This window comes from Rhynchophorus ferrugineus, unplaced genomic scaffold, assembly GCF_030347505.1.
Source record: "Rhynchophorus ferrugineus isolate W39M unplaced genomic scaffold, kcgeb_rfMv2 rfM8, whole genome shotgun sequence".
Taxonomy (NCBI): Eukaryota; Metazoa; Arthropoda; class Insecta; order Coleoptera; family Curculionidae; genus Rhynchophorus; species Rhynchophorus ferrugineus.
The window spans coordinates 16,601,451-16,618,752 of NW_027472587.1; the positions used below are offsets into that span (position 1 = coordinate 16,601,451).

At 34.9% G+C, this 17,302-nt stretch overlaps 2 protein-coding genes across 2 annotated transcripts in view; one reads left to right on the plus strand and one right to left on the minus strand.

Annotated features, from left to right (window-relative positions):
- The window catches only part of LOC143201272 (U3 small nucleolar RNA-associated protein 25 homolog), a 27,859-nt gene continuing 10,557 nt past the window's right edge, over positions 1 to 17,302 (plus strand). The window contains exon 1 of the mRNA XM_076412224.1: positions 1 to 229. The gene's annotated coding sequence lies outside the window, so the exon portion shown is untranslated. The remainder of the gene's footprint in view (positions 230 to 17,302) is intronic.
- LOC143201267 (uncharacterized) overlaps positions 13,977 to 17,302 on the minus strand; it is an 11,097-nt gene continuing 7,771 nt past the window's right edge. The window contains exons 16-20 of the mRNA XM_076412215.1: positions 17,066 to 17,256; positions 15,766 to 15,884; positions 15,397 to 15,711; positions 15,181 to 15,321; positions 13,977 to 14,518 (exon numbers count right to left, since the gene is read on the minus strand). Coding sequence (XP_076268330.1) covers positions 14,481 to 14,518; positions 15,181 to 15,321; positions 15,397 to 15,711; positions 15,766 to 15,884; positions 17,066 to 17,256 — 804 coding nt within the window. The 3' untranslated portion in view covers positions 13,977 to 14,480. The remainder of the gene's footprint in view (positions 14,519 to 15,180; positions 15,322 to 15,396; positions 15,712 to 15,765; positions 15,885 to 17,065; positions 17,257 to 17,302) is intronic.

Genomic DNA, 17,302 nt, shown 5'->3' on the forward strand with positions numbered 1-17,302 from the left:
ATTCCAAATCTGACAGTCATATTCGTTTGTTTTAAACGGTATTGCGCGTTTCGTATTATTGTCAGCCGCGAACTGTGATATTTTAAACGCGATGATTCAGCGCGAGTCATCCTGTAGTTTTCAGAACTGTTTTTCTACAGCGCTCCAACGGCCAATATAATCCGTAGGAATAGTGGATATACCGGCGGCAGCTCGGAGAACGTCAGAGTTTTGTAAAGCTTCGTACAGGGTGAGTCGAGCAGTGACCTAGACTGTGGAATTTTTGTTTAAACTGAGAGCGGTTTTATATATCTAATCAGTGTTTATTATAAGCCGTGCCGTGTGTGGAATTTCGACATAGGAAATTTTGCACTGTTGATAAGGACGTCGCGTGTTTTATTAAGATGTTACGAATCTTTCGAAAAAAAAAACAGAAAACAAGCGCCCAAAAAAGGAGGTTCTCATGCAGCGTCATATTTTGTTGAATTATGAGACGGTTTCTGAGGCAACGGCGTTGAGGTTATGTAAGTTTCGAGGGACAGACAACTTCACACAATAGAAAGTACACGAAACGTCATCGGCATTAATTAGTTTGACAGACGCGGGCAATTGTTTCGATGGTATTTCGATTTTTGTATTTTTAACCTTACGTAAAGCGTACGTGAGGTTTTGGGAAAAGGTTTTTCGGGTTTACTTCAGGATTCACGTGTGTTACGTGAACTATTCAGACTGTGAAATATACACTAATTGATGAAAGTGATATATTGGGAATATGTAATAAATTTGATTCAACAATTGGCGTAAAATTAAATGATTTATATTTTGAAGTCGGTTCAAAATATTTTATTTTTCTCTTTTTAGTGTTAGATTAGATTTACTCAATAAATTACGCAGTTAGTTTAATGTATTAAGTATTATAATGGGTAGACTAGATAAAGGTGCATGAGTGTATGAGGAAAAATAGGAATAAAGAAACAATGATTGAAAACAAGGGACGAAAACATTGAAAACAACTACATATCCTAGGTGATTTGACAAATGTTCTAACCAGGCTAGAACAACAACAAAAGTTGTTGCCCTCGCCGGTAATCGAACCCTCGACCTTCGCATGTGAGTTGAACGCTATAACCACTACACCATAGGAACAGTTTCCTGCAATATCTCTACGGCTTCTCATATGATATGATTAGTGTTTAAAAAGCACACCGAACGACTTCCGCTCTTCCGTTACATCAGTTCGGCAATAACATTATACAAAAATATTTGAAGTCGGTTAAAAAATATCGATATACCTGTATGCTAGTTTTAACAGAGCCTGGTTGCTAGAACTTAGTAGTAATTTTGGAAGAGACAATGCGATTAAAGTTAAGACCAAATTGATTATAAATAGATTTGAATTTATCTGATATATATGTAATATAATATGTACAACTGTGAAGCAAGTCAACATGTTTTTCGTACGACAATGCACCACTTTTTGTTTGAAGAGCAGTTAATAATACGTTGAAGGCGCCCCCCTAATATGCCCTACATCCTCTGACATATTTTCCAGACCTCCCTCCTTCTGATTGGTTTGCCTAAACCTAAAAAGTGGTAAAATGAGTTCAAAATTGCAAAGTTTGCAAAGCAAAATTTTAATACAATGAAATCAAGATTTAAATTAAAATTATTTACACTAAAACTACGTTTTATGTAGTATTCTGCACAATAAATTTAATAAAATAAATTGTGGATTAAATTAAAATTAAATTTGATTTAATGTAATCCAGGAATAATATATATTTTACTGAAGAATTAGGTAAAATCAAAACGTGACATGAATATTTATTAATTATTTTTCAGTAACCTGCTGTAGATAATAAGTTAAAATGGAGATTAAGTTAAATTCATCTACAAAATAGATGTTCTATAATATATAACTTATATTATGAGGTAATCTACATACATATGTTGAATATTTATCAATAAATTCAAAGTTCAGATTAACCAACTTCAGATTATAAAATGAAATGGCTGTTAAAATTAAATTAAGTTGAATTTAATTTACCTGTTATACAATAATACATATTTCATTATAATTAAATTATAGTTTATATATTTGTTTGTAGAAATGCAAGCTTCAGATAATTAAATTAAATTAAGATTAAATTAAATGTAATATAATATATATTTTAAAAATTATAAAGTATATTAGGCATATATGTTGAATAGTTATCAATAATTTTACAGTTTAACCAACTTCAGATTATAAAGTTAAATAGTTAAATTAAAATATATTTTGTTTATATAATAGAGATTAATATATATTTTATTATAATTTAAAGAACACTAAATATATATATTCAGGAGATTAAATTTAATTAAATTAAAGTTACATTTTTCGCGATTCTATCTATCCATTTAAAATTCTTCTATATAAAATAAATTATTATAATTTAAGGTAGATTTCATATATATTTCGAATTTCTATCAGTTTCTTAAGATTAAATTTAATTAAATTTTATAGGCTTGTATGTAGTCTGATCTGTATAAGGTAGTTTAATAATTATTTTTTAAGCAGTTTAACTCTACCTTAATATAATAAAGTTAAATTAAGATTAAATTAAATTAGACTGTTTTTTCTTACATTTGTGGTGATTATGATGCTAGGGATAATAAGGTTAAATTGAGATTAAATTAAATTCAAAATTTAATTATTATTTAATTATTTAATTAAATAAACTGTAATATATATTTTATGGCCTATAAAGAAGTTTAGACATATACTTTGATTATTTATCAATAATTTGATAGTTTAACCAACTTCAGATAATGAAATTAAATAGTTGTTAAATTAAATTCAAATATTTTTTATATTATACAATAACATATATTTTATTATGATATAAAGTATAATTGGCGTACCTCTGGCTAATAAAGTTAAATTAATCGGGATATAATCTGTTCCATAAAAGTTTCTATAAGGTAAAAAAGTTAAATTAAGTTTAAATTTATTTCAAAATTTAATTATAATTTAATCATTTAATTAAATAAACTGTCATATATTTTTTACGAACTATAAGGTGGATTAGGCATATACTTTGATTATTTATCAATAATTTTGCAGTTTAACCAACTTCAGATAATGGAATTAAATAATTGTTAAATTAAATTGTAATAATTTTTTATATTATATAATAATATATATTTTATTATGATATAAAGGATATTTGACGTACTTCTGGATAATAAAGTTAAATTGAGATAAAATTATATTAAATTAACATTAAATTGCTGGTGATATAATCTGTATAAAATACTTTTCTAGCAGTTTAACTTGACCTTAAGAATAAACTGGATCAAATTTCAATTTTTACATTGTTGATAGCGATAGTAAAGTTAAATTGATGTTAAATTTTTATTAATTTATTACATTCGTTTATATTTTATCGTACTAGGGTTGTTAAAATTGATTTTGCTCGGTGTTTCCTGCATGTGCATGTAACAAACGTACTGCAGTGCTAGAACCGTTCGAATAAAATCGTCTTTTTACGTTGAGCAGTATAGTTATCGTAGGAACGTTTTTTCCGACAGCAGCATTTCTGAAACTGCGACTATTTTTCGACGATCTCCCCCGTTAGAAACGAGCAGAAGGAGAGACCGAGGAAAAAAACGTCGTACCCGATAACGGAAACGCTCAGGCAGTAACTGTAAGTCAGATTTCGATTTCTGCGATCCGTGGTGCCGTCCACGGATGGAATCGACGGAGAGATACCGTCGCAGGACTCGGTTAACTATCTAAATAATCAAAGAAACGAGCCGTCCCCGAAAATTACGTTCCTGGAGTTGGCGTTGGCGAAACAAAAGGGAGGGAAATTCGAAAAAACGGGGTTAAAACCGAAGCGGTGGCGGGCGCCGTCGAGTTTGAAGCGGCCGCCGATCGATGCCCGCGTATTTTTAGAGCGACGAAGACGGAGAGTACGGGCCCCGGCGCGCGGGACAAGGAGGGAACGACCGCGGCAGATCGTCGACGGACGTACTCGGTTGATCGTAAACTTGTTTGGATTTTTTTTCGAAAAGTACAGTCATTAAAATATTAGATAGATAGTTTGTGGCGAGCTCTTTCCTCGACGGTGAAAATTTCACTTAATTAACGTACCGGGAGATGGGAAAAGGATTTTCTTTGATGGCCGTGGGTTGCCGCTCGCGACTAGATGGGAGGTTTGCGATAATGCGCCCTCTGACATGAAGTCTCGGAAGTTTTCTGGCTGGGCATTTCGAATAATTTCGACGTCGGCCTTTCTATGAGCGTTCGGGCCTTCTTTCTTCGGAGGTTAGGTAACTGTTCGTACGTGATTGACGCGCTCTTGCTACCAGTTCTGATTTGGGCGGCTAGTCCAATGAAGACGTATGAAACGAGATTAAATCAATCCATTAGCCGTTTTATACTTCAATGATTTTCAGAATATATTAATATTTGCTTACTACAGAGTAATTTGTGATCAAATGTTAACGTAAAAAAGGTATTTATTGAGAAAATTCGCCACAATAAGCATCGCTATCAACTACAATGAAGCGTTTGAGCGAAGCAATGGTATTCTTCAGCATGATAACGCTCGACCACATGTTGCAAAACCGGTGAAAACACTTGGAAACGTTAAAATGAGAAGTGCTACCCCATTCGTCGTATTATCCAGATTTTGCTCCTTCTGATGACTACTTGTGCCGGCGTCTCATCGTGACCTGCCTGAGCAATAGCGTGTTCTTGTGTTGTTCACAATTAAGCTCCAACAAAATAAAAACCCTTTAAAACTAATTTATAGGCTTAATATATTGATTCAAACTCCCATTTCCTTCGCAACTCGTGCTACCTGTGGCCAAGAGTAGTATGTTTCGCAATAAATTTAATTCAAACATAAATTGCCTCCGCGAAATATTGTTAAAATGCCAACAAAATTAAATTTTAACAGTTAACACTATATTTTAAGATTGATGTAACACGTCACGTAAATATTTACTATTATTTCACAGTAAAGCAGCAGGTAGTAAAGTTAGAATGGAGATTAAACTAAAAGCAATTGAAGCTAAATTTTATGGTATGTCATCGGTGTTATACAAAATATATATGCTGTAATATATAATGAATATATTATAAGATCATTTATACATATAACAGGTTAATTGAAAAGCCCCGGCCTGACACATAGATGGCGCTATATGTTTTTTAGTTAGCCCTAACCCTCAAAAGATGCGTGTATAAATTGGACAGCTGTCGGATCATTACTTTGTGAATTATAGCATTTTGAGTGAAGTAACTTTTGTTATTGTGAAAAATGGATAAAAAGGAATTTCGCATGTTGATAAAATATTGCTTTTTGAACGGAAAAAAAATACGGTTGAAGCAAACACTTGCCTTGATGCCGAGTTTCTGGATACTGCCCCAGGAAAATCAACCATCAAAGATTGGTATGCTAGGTTTAGACGATAAAGCGTAATAAACCCGAGTGTTTGCGTCGATATGTGACAGTGGATGAAACATGACTCCATAATTTCTTCTGAAGTCCAATCGACAGTCATCCGAGTGGTCTGCACATGATGAACCCGCTCCAAAGCGTGGGAAAACTCAACACCCGGCTGGCAAGGTTATGGCGCCTGTATTTTGCGATGCGCATGGAATAATTTCCAATGACTACCTTTAAGAAAGAAGGACCATCAACAACGACTATTACATAGTGTCATTGGACCGCTTGAAGGACGACATAGCCGAAAAATAGCCGCATTTGAAGTGAAAGAAAGTGGTGCTTCACCAAGACATAAATTGGGTTTCGAGTTGCTTCCTCATCCACCGTATTCTCCAGATCTAGCACCAACGACTATTTCCTGTTCTCAGACCTCAAAAGAATGCTGGCTGGTAAGAAATTTTCGTCGAATGATGAGGTGATCGCCGAAATTGAGGCATATTTTGAAGCAAAGGACAAATCGTGCTACAAAAATGGTATCGAAAAGTTGGAGGGTAGCTATAATCAGTGTATCACCCTTGAAGGAATTTATGTTGAATAAAAAAAAACTGATTTTGTCAAAAAAATGTTTTTTCAATTGACTAGTTATATAATAACAGTCCTTTATAGTTAGAACGTTTATAGTTATAAAAAAACCAGCTAAAACAAACATCTATATATATTTTCAATAATCGTCTGACTACTGCATGTCCAGTCCAGAAAATAGACCGTAAATAAATAATTACAGTGGCAGAGTCACTCTTCAATACATGTTAGATGATCCATATTCATTACCTATGGAGACCATTTCATTATACTATTGTCCTAAAAAAAAAGCAAATACTTAAAAGAACAGATTATTTATTTTTATAAATTTATGTCGTCTATTTCGAATATTTTTTACTAAAACAGTCAATTTAAGTCCAATGGAGCTAAATTAGGCGAATATGGTAGTTGTGGAATAATGTAAGTTCAATTATTGATTTAAAAACACATTCAATGCTACGTGGGAACAGTTTTGGGTCAATCATTATGACCTCTTCATACGAATTTCTTCACTCAAATAACCTATAAAAGCAAGTATAAAGCTTCAAATAATTGAAGGTTATGTTGTTGACAGATGCCATCTTCTTCTGAACTTTGTAGTGACATTTATACATCTAATAATAGTATGATATACCAAAGACATTGTTTTTGTTAAGAATATTAAATTCACACAATTCATAAGCTTTAAAATAAGATGAAGACTGATTGTACAAGCAATTTATTAACAACCAAATAAACAATAAAACAAAAAAGTTCGTCAATATTTTAAAGAATCTTGAAACATTACGATTATTGGTAAGGGCAGCACATCCGTACAGTTTAATTAATTATAAATCCACCTGTCTTAGCCAAGCGTACACATAAAGGGAACCTGGTGCATAAGCATCACGTGTCTTGTTGCACGGGTTGTTGGTTTTATGTGATATTCTTTTATTGCGATTTTAGAACTGTTTTAAGGACTTGTTGATAAATAAAACCGTTTAAGAAAGAAATAATAAAATGTATTACCATGATATTTATTATATGTGAATGGGTTTGCCACAACTTTTTTTATATTTTATTTTAATAAGCTTATTTACCGGTTACCGTGAAGTTCCTCGTTGTTTATGTGGTGATAAGATTGATATATATTTTTGTAAATATTTTAAAGTCTCCTTTTTACCAACGAGGGTTTGACTGGTTGATGAGTTAGTACTTTATACTTGCACCCCATAAGTCCAAATAGATCAGTTCATGGTTTAATTAAACAGAATCATCAAAAGTGGTTTAAAAGGAAGAATTATAGAACGTGCTTGTTGAAGTATCCAGCCAAACACTCCAAAAATAATTTTCCAAGTTCCTAAAAATTGACAAAGCAGGCAGGAAATTGATTTCGTTAAGAAATTGTCACTTATAACAGTCCAGAATAACAAATACATTTTGAACTTGGATATGTCAAATGAACAAATAATGTTAGTGCACTTCAATCTACTTAAATCATCAGATCTTTTTAATTACGAATTGATATAGTGTTCCATATTGGTACAATGAGTAACATCACTATGGTACTAGAGTCGAAATAAGATTCCTGTCACGAAAAGTACGGTTTACTTTGCCCACTAGCCTCGCAGCTTGATTGATTGACGAGTGCTTGGCTCCAAATCCCAACTGTTCGTCTTGGATGATGTTTTTCACTGTCGCAGCTTTAACGAAAGTGTTGATTATTATTCACTCGACGATTTTCGATAGTTTTGACGATTTTAGATAGATATGAGTTCAAGAGACTGGTTGGAGGGTAGTTGAAAGGTACTGATGTGTCTCCATTTTCCGGAATAATAGCAATAGGGGCGTGTTTCCAAATAGGTGGATGTTTTTGTTAACTTAGCTCTGTAAGCCAGTGATATGTGTAGGCTAAAACGTTTGTTACCAGCCGATATAATTAATAGACATATATAGACTATAGAGTAAGATTTAGAATAAGATATTTTACACATCATTTTCTGAAGAGATCTTCTAGGTATCATGTAAATAACAATTAACATAAAAAATAACAATTAAAATACTTATTTTGCCTCATTTTCGTTCTTCTACAAGCTGATAGACACCTTTTACTGCACATTCAACAATTGTTTCAGTTGATATCTTTAGATATCAACTGAACGTGTATATCATATTATTCACGAATATTTGGATATGAGAAAGCCCTGTGCAAAGTGGGTGCCGCGCGAGCTCACTTTTAACCAAAAACAACGACGAGTGGATGATTCGGAGCAGTGTTTGAAGATGATCAAGCAAAATAAACCCGAGTTTTGCGTCGATATGTGACAATGGATGAAACATGGCTCCATCGTTTCACTCCGAAGTCTAATCGACAGTCATCCGAGTGGACTGCACACGATGAACTCTCTCCAAAGCGTGGGAAAACGCGACAGTCGGCTGGGAAGGTTATGGCGTTTGTATTTTAGGATGCGCGAGGAATAATTTTCATTGACTACCTTGAAGAAGGAAGGACCATCTACAGCGACTATTACATAGCGTTATTGGACCGTTCGAAGGTCGAAATCGCCGAAAACGGTCGCATTTAAAGAAAAAGAAAGTGCTGCTTCATCAAGACGATGCACCGTGTTCCAAGTCAGTGAAAACAATGGCAAAAATTCACCCATCCACCGTATTCTCCAGATCTGGCCTCCAGCGACTATTTCCTGTTCTCAGATCTCAAAAGAATGCTCGCTGGGAAGAAATGTTCGTCGAATGAAGAGGTGATCGCCGAAACTGAGGCCTATTTTGAAGCAAAGGACAAATCGTACTACAAAAAGGGTATCAAAAAGTTGAAGGGTCGCTATAATCCGTGTATCACCCTTGAAGGGAATTGTTTGAATAAAAGAAACTAATTTTAAAAAAAAATTATTTTACTATAGTAGGCCGGGGACTTTTCAATTAACCTCTTAACTACATTAGAGAGAAAAGTAAATATATGTCTCGAAAACATGAATAAAATAGGAAAGATGAAGATGGTGTATTCACCCAAAGAAGAAGTAGAGCTAGTAAACTATTTATTCAACATAAAGAATCCTTGAAGGGAATTGTGGTGAATTAAAAAACCAATTTTGCCAAAAAATTTGTTTTACTATGGTAGGTCGGGGCTGGGTAGGAATTGACATGTTATTGTTGCTGATTCTACTTGAGAAATCGCGCATCCATCAAGTGACATAATTAAGTTTTTGTCATTTCGCCGCAACGCGAAATTAACATGGACAGATTCGAAGCTATTAAGCTGTATTATCCGAACTAATATAACATTTCTGGCCTTGTTTTCATTCGTCTTCAACCTGGTGGAGACCCTTTAGCGGTATATTCAACAATTGTTTCAGATATATTCACATCGTGGGGTCGCTCAAGCGCCCGCAAATTTACGATCCCAATATCAACAAGGGCCAGTTCGACCGATCGATTATAGAGGGCCTCAGCGTCGACCCGCGATCCGCGATAGGTAAAGAACCGGCCGGATTTCATTGTTCCAACGTTGGTCGTCAGAAATCCGAGACCAAGGCCGGCCGTATTTTCCACCAGGGGAAAACCGATTTCTGGGCGACGGCGACTGTGGCGTAAAGTATTTTTAAAGCGTCGCCAGAACGCCACACCATCTATACACCGAAGGATAAACGTCGGAGCCGACCGAAGTAGTCGAAAATAAAACGCCATTCTTGGTTCGTTGATTCGGCTGAGAAGAGAGCGCGGAGAACAAAACGGCTTCGAAGGGGCCGCCGAGACCCTCTCCCGACCCCGCGCAAACGACGTCGACGGCCCACTAGAGCGGCGCCAGGCCGGAACGCTCGCGTCCGCAGAAGAAAGACAGCCGCGCTATCGCATGTCGTTCGAACGGCGTAACCTTGAGATAACAGAGATGGAAAGACAACATGCACGAGCCGGAATGATTCCGACACAACGTACGTATCTTCGAGCGCGAATTAAAATCGAAAATACGAATTTATATTGTCAGGAAACATTCAAAATAGTTTTGTTTGTGCATAAGACGATATTAGTGTGTGGAGAACGTCACGTTTTTTATATTTGAGTCTGTTTTTGTTGTTATTAGTTCAACAATCATCATCTGAAATCTGTTTGATAACGTTTTGTGAATCTCTTATTAGAAGCACAAAGATTATAGATAACTCCACACCTATATTATTGTCATTACGAAGAAAAGAGACAATCTGAGCTCTGAGCTGAAGACTCTTCTGAGGCTCCTTATCGAAAATTGGTTGAACACCACCGAAAGCGGGAGCAGTATGGATTTGGAGCCAAACACTCGTCAATACATCAAGCTGCGAGGCTAGCGGGCGAAGTAATTCTACTTTTCATGAGACCCTAACCCTATTCCCTCCCCTACCCCCTAGACCCTATAGACTATAGGAACACGATGAATGTCTGCAGTAATTATCTCAAACAAAACAATCTGTCTCTGTGCATCTATAATTATGATTATTTCGAGTGTAAAATCGTATGCATTTTTCGAGAGAAAGCATTGAGTAACTCGATAAAGGTACTTGGCACCGATCAAAAAAGTCAGAAGTGGCTAGATTTGCGATATGCGGGTGTGATAGAAACTTCCAATTCTCTAAATCGTTTCATCGGTACATTTCATGAGAAGAATCTCATGGAGGCAGTGGTCTTGGTGGCCTTCGACTAAGTTTGGCATTCTACGTCAAAATCGGTGATTATTTTTCGACTAGGAGCTTCATCCAGTCTAGTGTCCCCACTACCTTGCTACTATATTATGTTATATTATTATATACATCTACATGGATGGTATCCCTAAAGTTGAAAAAGTAAACTCCGCGTTCTCTGCGGATGACACTTAAACTTCCAAACATATACGCCTCAAACTTCGACAGCAGCTAAACATATTAATCAAATGCCTCAAATTTTGGAAGTTGCAATATTAAACCACAAGAAAAGGAAAAAAGTTCCCATTCTGTAATTACAAAAGTTTCCCATATTAAAGTTTTATTAGATGAAGTACCAGTCTCTACCAGATCTCTACCAGTAGTAGATTAAAATCCTTATATATCAGGTTATGGTACGTTAATCCTCGTAACCTTCAAAGTAGAGGTGTGAAACTTTCATGACAACGTAGAGTATAGTATAAAAGTAATTTTAATGAAACAGAATTTACCTTCTATGACCAATCAAAAACTATTTAGAAACTTACCTAGTATAACAACACCCGTTACTTTCGTTCATACAATGAAAAAATACCAAACTTTTTTTTGGATATCGTTAATAAGGTGTCTGAAAAATGGGATAAAGTTATAGTTTCCAATAAAATACTTTGAATAATAAAAGTAAAGGCATAATTTTAACCAAAAAAACAGTAACAACATTTACACACATTCAATAAAAGTAGTAATTATATAAGTAAAGTTGAACATGAACAAAAATAAAAGGAAAAAAGAGCCATAGGCAACACCGCATAACAAGTATTTAAAACAATATTATTAAGAATGTTTTGTACCAATAATAACAGAAATAATAACTTTATTTCAATCAAATAGGCGTTCTAGAAAAACACCTTTCAACTTCATTATGACTCTAAGATTTAATTCATTTTACTTCAATAGATACACTGTTAAATCATAGTTGTATGGCTAGAATGTCAATACATTTTTTAAATGTAATATTTTCTTGATTTTTATTAAATTTACGTCTAAAACATATATAAATTTAATGCGTTTTCTCGTACTCGTTGACTATTTAATGTGGTGGTCATCTTTTAATGAAATTCGTGACTTTTGAACGATTTATAATAGATGTCGCATCACTATATGATAGAAACTGAATTTGTGAAGTCTGTAAATGAGGAATATAATATTTTTTATATTTAAATATGTAAATATCCAATTTTGGATTGTGTTCATGTCCTTTGTTCTCTGTATTACAATCATCATGTCGAAATCATTCTTATTTCTATATTTAACATATAAATATTAACACACTTAAAAACTATACTAACATCAAGTAGGTTTTAGAATATACAATGACATATTCTCTTATATTTACTAACAGACAGAAAGCGAGTCTAATCGTATATTTCTATTTCTAGAGTTTTGTGATAATATTTTCAATTTTGAGTTCCCTTAATTGTCGACATAATTCGGATAATAACAAACAATATCAAATCGAAACAAAAGACACCGGCACGAAAACCCGGCCGGGGTGGTCATAGTAGGCCGCTCGTAGGGAGATGGCCACGTTGAATACGAAATGGAGATTGGTGCGGTCGTATACAGGCGCTCGGGTAGGTAGAAGAAAACGACATATGGTGGTACCGTGAGAGAAAGGAAGAGGCCCATCGAAGAGCTTCAGAAATACTGGTGACGAGAGGCCGGAAACGACAGACAACGGCGCTATTTCGAAAAAAACCCACTGTTTTTCTGGGTTTCTGCGTCCGAAGGTGTCGAGCGCAACGACAGCACGATCACGGAAGAAACGAAAAAGAAAAGTCTCGCCGCGAAATGACAGAAAACAATTTAATTCGTTCCTATTAAAGACATACATCGCTGGAATCGTTCATGTATAAAATAACGCTCTCATCCCACATATTACTTAAACAAATTTTAGTTCGAAACTGCCCTTAATTACATTTTAGAAAATATATTAATAACGTGGAAAGAAAAAAAAGAAACTTGGGCAACACCGCTTAACAACTATTTAAAACAATATTATTAAGAACGTATTGTACCAAAGTAAAACAAAATAAATAAAATAATTTTATTTTTATCAAGTAGGCGATCTAGGAAAATACCTGTCAACTTCATTATGCCAGTAAAGTATTTAACTCGTTTTACTTGGATAAATACACCGTACAAAACATTTCTGTATGAAATATCACTCTTATCTCATATAGGTTCAAATAATTTTGACTCACAATAGGAATCTGTCGCGTCTAATTTTAAATTTTGCTCTTATAGGAAAAAAGAAATATAGGCAACATCGATATAACAAATATTTGAAACATTGCTGAACGTAGTGTACCGATATAAAATAAAATAAATTATTTTATTTCTATGAAGTCGACTTCACTGACATTGACTTAGACATATACAAAGAATAATTTGACTTTAGTGGTTGATTTTGGTGATATTTGGTCGCAACTTTTTTAAATTTATAGTGACATTCGTTTGATAGACGCTAAATTTTCCCCCTATGTGCGTTGAACCAATGTCTTTGTGATATTTTATCTTTATTAAGAAGGATAGATAGTAGGGCATTGTTAAATATAGTAGAATAAATAAGTCTCATGTCTTCAAATAAAATAGCTAATGATAAGTATTGATCCATATTTTTTATTTATAGTAAGACGTCAAATATGTATCTAACCAGCTGATTACAATCTTGTCACACGGGTTACCGATTTATTTTTAGGTTATGCTTTTAAATTGAACACATACCACAATGTCAAATGTAATTAGTTTTTTTTATTAATAAGGGAGTTGACACTCATCAACAATGACATTTAATTTGACACTCAAAAAAAACTACTAGATATCCCTCAAATATAATTTTGGTATTCTCATATTTTGATTATATTTATATTGTTGGATTATATTAAGGGCAAATAAAATGTGCACTTGGTCTTTGTTTTTGACGTAATTCAATAACATAGCGTTATGAATCATTGTATATTTAGGTTATGCTTTTTAATAAAACAGTATTGTTTCTATTATTCAAATTATGTTAAAGCAAATTGATGATAAAGAGCTTGTTTTTATTACTCCCAGTATGATATTTTAATCGACACATTAGATATGACTGATTTTTTTGGGAGGTTGATGTGTTAAAATGACTGACGTTTCGTTTGACAAACTCAGTAAATGTTATTTTAATTGGGATATTGCTACTAGTAGTTCAGTTTAAATGTTAAGGTAAATAAAACTCAATACTCATTTTTGTAGTGAAATAAGGAAGAAAATAACGAGAAAGAAAAAACAGAGATAAACATCCAATCTGATATTTTATTCTACTATGGTATAATTATGTATAATAAAAATATCTTACGTGCTAGCGTCGAACAAAAATAAAATCATTTGTTAAATAGATCAGCTATGTACAGTTAACAATAAATATATTTGCGATTTTCTCAATTGTCCTGCTCCCTCAAATCTCAAGAGAAAACGGTGACATGTTTTTATGTACATTATAAAGAATTTCGACGACTAAAGTATGTTAAACGCACAGTTCGATCTTTCGCATGCGTCTTTTTTTTTCGAAATTATTTTTAAAAAACTATCTAAATTAAGAAACCTGGCGGAAGACGAGCGTGTGATTTTCGATGGATTTGGCAACGCCGCCCCGATGTCTTCCACTGGATTTTCCACGGGTCCTAGATATACGAGAATTACAGCGGCGAAACGAGGGAGAGGGATACGAAACGAACGACTAGTAGTGGGTTATTGTTGTCGCGGACTACTAGTCTTTGATGCTCTGTTTGAACTTTTGTCACGCACATGCCATCTCTTGTTTTGCAGATTTCAGTGCTGAAAATAAAAAACAAATACTAAGATAAATACAACCGATAATTGGGACGTTGCTGAACGCGATTTTTAACAGTAACACGGGACAGACATCGTTAACCAACGAAAATTACTAAATATAAATTGAGCAACAATGTAATCGATGTAGCCATGGAAAAATATATGTCAGAAAAAATAATATAAAAAATAATATTTTTGTATTCGCATATACTTTCCCCTTGGCTTGTTTCGGCGTTCCCATTCTAGATCGGGCTTCAACCAGAATTAGAACCGAGCCAGCGAGAGGACGTTGCCACATCTACCGAATTCCCTAGGAATGTAGAAACCGTTTCTACGTCGCGAGAGCGTCTCTCTTTAATTCCGGGTTTTTTTAGGTGTAGCATGATTTGATTTTCATTCTCACGATGCAAGTTTTATTTGTAAAAATTATACACATGTTTTAATACAGTTACCCGTTAACGAAATGATTATTGGGTAGCGCTGTGACCCTAAACAACGTAAAATTATTCGAATTTTTCGTTATGAACGAGGATAATCAAAGCGGTGCCGAAAACATCGAACCAACAGGTCGATTCCTTTGTCGCGTTCGATTTTTGTCGTGTTTTATTCGGACGGCAACGTCGCCCCGAGGTCCGGTTCGATTCGTGACGCCAGTTCTCACTCACCTTCTCTCTCCTTCCGCCTGATCTTCTTTCTCCGTCGCTCGACGATCGCCAGCTCGGCCTTCACGTCCGCGTACGTTTTCCTCAGCTCCGTTAGCTTTTGCTGTATGATGGCTATCCTCTGGGCGCTGTCCAAGCTGGGATCTGGAAGGAACGAGAAGAGAAACGAACGGATGACGATCGATCGGGAGGGCGGCCGAGGCCGAGGGATGGACTTACCGAACTCCACGAAAAAGTTGTACTTCGACGGTCGCGGAGATTTGGCGGTACGGTCGTAGCTCGATCCGGTGGTCATGCCAGGCGTGTGTGCGTTGTTTCCCGGAGCGGAGTTCTCCGAGGCATCGTCGCTATCGCTGTCCCGTCGCTGACGGTTGGCGAGGGGTTTGCGGCCCCTCTTGGCAGGTACTTGAGGTGCTGTCGCGGCTTCTTCGGGCGTACGAAGCGACCGTCTTCGTTTCCGGCAGGAAGCGGGCGGCGCGCAAGAGTCCCCGCCCGCTTTCTGGTTGAACTGGAGGTCGGCACCGATCTGGGTGTCTGAAATAAATCGCCGGGTCAGGAGCGGACCTCGGGGAACGGACGTAGACTCACCTTCCTCGCTGTACGTTGATACTTTTATTGCACTATTCCTACGTTCAGTTCTGTACTCGTTCTCTGCATCGTTCGATTTGCTGCTATCGTTTGAGTTGGGCGAGATGTTGTCGTTATCTCTATAAAGGGAAGAATAATTTTACAAAATCCTATCTTTGATAGCTGACGTTCTGGTCAATCGATCAATACACGATCATAATTAATTGTACCTCGTGGCATGATCGGAAATCACTCGAAGGTTTTGAATAACTTGATTAATTTAAATCAAAAAACCACATTGTATCCGAGAACCCATGGTTGATTGTGATATTAAGATCTTGGGCGTTGAACTTAAATGAAAAAACGATGATAATCAAGAAGGTCTTGGGTGTTTATATAATATTCATCAAACAACAAAAAAATGTTCATTGATCACGGTAATTTTGACAGAAAACATAGAACACCCAGTAATTTATTACAACTTTCCATAGCTCTCAAAAATCAAAAATGATAATGGATTACTGAAGCTTTGCTGAAACATACCACCTAAAATGAACTAATGACTGACAATGATTAATATTTAACAAAGTTAAAACAAAAAAATTAATTGAAAATAACCATAACGTTCCACATTTTTGAAAAATTGTAATAAGCTATCGAAGCTTCTCTAAAAAATTTTTGTATCTAAAAAATGGCTTTGACATTTGACAATGAGTGGACCATTTTTCTATTTTTTTTATCAACTGAAATAATACTAACTAATACAGAAATAATAGGAAAATATATGAAAGTCAATAAAAGAAAGGAAATCAAACAACTTAATAAGAAGATAATGCACAGTGTTTTTAATGTCTTACAGAATAATTGGAAATCACTTACTTAAAGGTTTTGAATAATTTGATGATTAATTGATTGATTTTAAAAGAAAAAATCAATCATATATAATTTTATATAGAAAAATTTCGATTGACTATGGTGATTTTAATAAAAAAATCACAAAACACCCAGTAATTTACTACAGCCTTCCATACATTTCCTGAATCAAAAATGATAATAGGTTACTGAAATTTAGAAGCTGACAACGAATAGAACTTAATTGAGTCAGAATGACAAAAAACGTAATTGAAAATAATTATTAAGTTTAATTTCTGTCTAGAAAGTGAAAACTTCTACTTCCATATAATTTTTTTCGTCAATTAAAATTTGAAAATATTAATAAGCTGTAAGAAAAATAATGATAATATAGAAATGTTCACAACCGTTTATACAGGTATTTTAAAACGTGGCGCCATCTAACCGACTACGGGCAAAGATCACTTACCCTCTGGGAGACAGGTTGCTTCTCGTACTCTCCGGCGTTGTCGGGGGGATATTTTCGATAACAGCTTGCGCATCAGATCTATTGTTTCTCTCTCCGGGAATCACAACGGCCGCCGGTAACACTTTCTTTTGTTCCAATAGCATTTTCGAGTTGCTACTGCCTGGGGCGCTGGCGAACGGCATTTCGTGGATCTGCGAAACGACGATAAACGAAAAACACTTATATTTACTGTTCACA